Source organism: Magnolia sinica, chromosome 12 (assembly GCF_029962835.1).
Source record: "Magnolia sinica isolate HGM2019 chromosome 12, MsV1, whole genome shotgun sequence".
In the NCBI taxonomy this organism is placed as follows: domain Eukaryota; kingdom Viridiplantae; phylum Streptophyta; class Magnoliopsida; order Magnoliales; family Magnoliaceae; genus Magnolia; species Magnolia sinica.
Window position 1 is genome coordinate 47,849,834 of NC_080584.1, and position 5,114 is coordinate 47,854,947.

General features: G+C 38.9%; 1 protein-coding gene across 1 annotated transcript; it reads left to right on the top strand.

Annotated features, from left to right (window-relative positions):
- Nucleotides 1-735: 735 nt before the first annotated feature.
- Nucleotides 736-4,707, top strand: LOC131220036 (ankyrin repeat-containing protein ITN1-like). Its single transcript, XM_058215014.1, has 2 exons — nt 736-1,161; nt 3,667-4,707. The coding sequence occupies exons 1-2, from the start codon at nt 736-738 to the stop codon at nt 4,705-4,707; spliced, it is 1,467 nt and encodes a 488-aa protein (XP_058070997.1).
- The last annotated feature ends 407 nt before the right edge of the window (nt 4,708-5,114 follow it).

Here is a 5,114-nt window from a genome sequence, read left to right on the forward strand (position 1 = left end):
TTCTCCTAAATTTTCTGAGCCCCTTTCATGTTGGGCACGACTCCTAAAACTCAAAGGATCAAGAGTTGTGATCGAACTAAAACTTACTGTAAATAATAAAAATGAAATTAAAATGGAGTTTCAACTGTCGATCTGATGGAATCTCGCAAATTCGGTGTGGGCAACCTGGCATAGTGGGGTTGGGTGGCTAAATTATCTTATTCTACCCCAAAATCATATATAGTATGTCGAATAACTCATTCTAATTTGCGAAATATGCCTGCTTTAGGGTTCTGACGGTCCTGATCACTTCCACCTCCGATTGGGCCTGCTTTGGTCCGTCTTGAACATAAAAGTATCCACGACCTGATCTACATCAGAACTCATGCCTAAAACCTCCAAAATCAAATGGCTATGCCCACCTGAATTTTGGAATACATGAGCCGTCCATTCATCTTGGTGGGCTGCATTTTCTGAATAGATTGGCTGGCATATCCATAACACAGTTAGTTGTACATACAATCCAAATGGGTTTTTAAATAGTAACCTTCCATCCCAACTATTCAGTATGGTGTGGCCCACCTAATTTTTGGGTTTGAGGTTGCACACATGATGAACGGATTATATGTCATATGCACACATTGCTTTGTAGATTAAGCTTAATTAAACTAGTAATCTTTGCAGTGGAATCATCAACATCCATCTTCATCTTACTCCACCCTTATCCAATGTTAATTACAACAAAACTACGTCTACATGGATGCAGATATCGTTCACGAAATACTGAAAGTTCGGCCAGATTTTGCTTTAAAATTAGACCGTGAGGGATACTCTCCATTGCACATAGCTTCAAGCAAAGGGCATTTAGACATCACAAGGGAGATTCTGATTGTAAACTCTCATCTTTGTTTCATGAGAGACGGTGCCGGAAGAATACCTCTCCATTCTGCAGCGATCAACGGCCACATTCATATCCTAAATGAGATACTCTCAGCAAATCCTGACTCCGTAGCAACACTAACGAAACATGGAGAGACTGTCATACACCTAAGCATCAAGGCCAACCAATATGAGACTGTAAAGTACTTGGCTGACAACATCGATGTCGCAGATTTCTTGAACTTGGCAGACGATGATGGAAACACCATATTACATATTGCGGCCTCCAGAAAGTACTTGCAGGTACTAAATTTTCAGCGAGCAAACTAATACTTTAAGAGCCTGTTTGATAGACGGCTAAAAATGAGTACTTCCCATAATATAATACCAGTAGCATTTGGTTAATTTGACCCCTGTAATTAATTGTGGGGAGGGTAAGAGTAGTATTTTTTGTCTTTTCATTTCCTTGATGAGATTAACCCACTCTTATTTCACTTTTTTTTTTCTGTGCATCAAGTCCCACTGATGCAAGACAATTAACCACTTGGTCTAAAAGCTACTGATGCAAAACAATTAACCACTTGCTCTAAAAGCTCCAACTATATGACATACATATCGTTTATATGTTGTCAGCTCATATTTAGGATGTTAGCCCAAAAACAAGATAAATCTAAAGTTTGATGGGCCACAACATTGGAAAAAATGAGCATGGCTCATCTATCATAGAAACCCTTCTCTATTTCTCTCTGCACAACCGTAACTTTTCTTAAGACTCTCTCCTACTCACTCTTTATGCCTCGTACATGTGATGCCCCAGTTTTAATTATTTCTAACTATGTATTAAAGATCATGCTTATTGCTTATGAAGATTATTTTAATGCTTATTAAAAGGGAAGCAAGGTTTATGATACTTAATTATAAGGGAAAAAAAAAACCTAATTAACATGGAATTTACATTTCGATATTTTTTTAAAAAAAAATGTTTCAAAATGCTACCTCATTAATCAATATAATTACTATTCCACTGACTTCCATTACATTTCTTTAACCAAAGCGAATTGGATACTTCCACTACCAGGACCTAGCTAGAGACAGATGGTCCTAGCAGGGGCTCTGTGGGGCCCACTTTGATAATCTAGCTGTTCAATCTCATATCAAACTCTTTGGAGCATTATTGTCGTTTTCAAAACGATTGGAGAACTTTTTTACCAATGCCATCACTTGATTTTATCTCATCATCATGTGGGAGAGGATTTGGATAACTGAACATGACCCAAAATTCAAGGGCGATAGTCCCAACTAGCACTTTGAAATCGTTGTGTTCTGAAAAAAAAAAAAAAAAAAACCTTGTAGTTTTGTTTCTACCTATTATTGAATGGCACATGGGATTCACGTGTGCAAGAAAAGACAAAAGCTCAAACCAGACTCAAGTTGGGCAGTGGGGCTATCAACAGGTTTGGTCCTACAATATCCTTCCTGGGTTAACTGGGTTTGGGTCTTGCTAGCTAGGTCCGGTTCCCAGATCTAGTTCTTGAAGACTGGATCTACTTGGATTTGGGTACCCGTCGCGTCTTTAGATCTATGTTTCAAGTTGACTTTGAGACATATAATACATTTATACAGTGGGGGCCAATTTGTGAAATAGATGGCAAGCACATGTGCTACTTTAACAGATGCATACCATATGAATGTGGTCTCAATTACGTATTTATGAGAATACTCTATATATAATTTTATTACTATAACTTATGAATAATCAATATATAATTTTACTACTAAAACTAACATACCTAACATGGACCCAAACTAGGTCCAACTTCCAATTCGAACATATAACTATACCCAATTTCTAACCTGGTCCAAATTTTGAGATAGACACACTCACCAAGTGCCAAAAAAGGGACTTGACCCATTAAAATCAGGTTGAATGCTTCTGGCATCAGGAAGTCCTGGTGCCCATTGACAACTCTATTGGGTAACGTGATTTGTTATATAGAATGTTCACCACAGGTCTCACCTTTTTAATGGCTTAGATCCATCACACGTGTGCAATGTTAGCATGTCTTTGGTGAGCAATTGTTGTAATAGTGTTTACACCTGATTTGACTATTTCAGATCTAGCTATTCAAATGATGTCATTTGGCAGTAAAATCTCAATAAGAAACTAAGGGAAGATTTCTTTAGATGTCATAATGGGTGAAGGAGATCAGAATCCATAAAGTCATGAGTAGCCCAAAAATAATGATACATGTATCGTCTATTCTCTACTCATGTGGCAAAGCCAGCTAATCACCACAGCAACTCATGACCTAAGTTGGGTTTTGACCAAAACACAATCATGACAACTACTGATGAATTTGGCCGATATGCCATCGCATCACGTAGGAGTTTTACAGCAAAAAAAAAAAACATGTATGAATGTAAAATAATAACTACCCTAAGTTGGCCAAGTTTCATGATGCAAAATTCACGTTGGTGTGGAGAAACGGATAGATATTCACCAAATTTTCCATTGCCAAAAATGTATTTTGTGACTTACAGCATTTTGGAGAAATCCGGGCGAAACCTTTTAGGGCTTCTTCTTTGTAGAGAACCAAACATATCATCATAATAGCCTTCTCCTACCCATGGGTTTCACATTTGCCTAGTAAAAGTTCAACAACTGGCTAATTATTCAACTTCAACCCTTCCCATCACGTTAGAACCTTTGTAAAATATTTCAACATTCACCTTACTCAATATACTTTTACATTATTGGAAAATTATTTCTCATGTTATTGGATTTTCATTTTCTAAATTTGTGCGCAGATAGTTGAATACCTACTCAACAAATCTGAGGTTGAAGTTAACATTTTAAACCGAAAGGGATTCACAGCTCTAGACATTGCCGAGCAAGTCACTATGCACGACGACACACAAAATCTCAAAGGTATGCTAGAGAGCGCCGGTGGCAAAAGTAGTAGTGAGTTTCTACATGAACCTCGGGTAGAGAGATTCCTAGAAAATAATCAAATGGGCCGGTCATCATCTCCGAAGAGGATTAATGGGTCTCCAGTAAATTCACCACGCCGTCGACGCCAAAATCGTGCCAGAAAACAATTTGAGCCCTTCAATATTGAGATGGAAAAATCTCCTGTGTCAGCAAAAAACATGCCAGCCCAACCACCCAATGTTCAAGAAACAGTCCATATCGGACCACCGTCTTGTCCTAACAATATCTTAGAATCCTCGATGAAGTTGAATTCTTATCAGTGTGACAGTAGCCAAAAACGTCAGCTTGAGATTCACTACGAAGGGATCCAAAATGCTCGAAACACAATAATATTGGTTGCCATTTTGATTACTACTGTCACCTTCACCACCGGTGTCAACCCGCCTGGCGGCATCTACCAGGATGGAATGTTAGTTGGCAAGTCTATAATGGGAAGAACGACGGCCTTCAAAGTTTTCATGATCAGCAACCATGTGGCCTTATTTTCATCCATCGGCATTGTCGTTGTCCTAGTCAGCGTCATACCTTTCAAACGCAAGTCAATGATGAAATTATTGGGGGTGACGCATAAGATGACGTGGGTCTCGGTGTCTTTTATGGCTGTAGCATATGTGTCGGCGATATGCGTGACGGTGCCCGTCACGAGAGGGACAAGATGGGAGATGGTGGCTTTGGTATCAATTGGAGGAGGAAGCTTGGGGTCTGTTTTTGTGTGGCAAGGTGTGCTACTAACAAGGCATTTTCTGAGGAAGCGGGAGCTGAAAAGGGAGAAGAAGATACAGAATAAGGAGACTACCTCAGATTCTGATAACTCTGACATGGAGAGCTCCAAAACATCAGGATATCATACATATTAGGTTTTATATTACATCATTGGCACTGATCTTTTAACTAACACATGATACATTGTCATTGATACATAATCATCTATTGACATTTGGATCCTTAGATTGGTGAATCTTGGCCAATTCATTCATTTGCTCCTAATCTTTCTTAGAACCTTTAGAGATTGATGAATCTGAAGATTGTTGAGTCCACCTATCACTTCCCAATCGATAAAAGTTAGAAATGTAGACTGGCATTGGAGAAAAAAACATAAAACACTGTGGGTCCACAAACAATCTTGAAGGTTTTATGGGTGGTTTTCGCATCCCAAGTATTATATTTGGTGTGGCTCACTTGAGTTTTGGACCGGTCTGATTTATGGCTGCTAAGAAGAATATGAGGGGGCGAACACGAGCATGGATTGGATGTCATCCACATG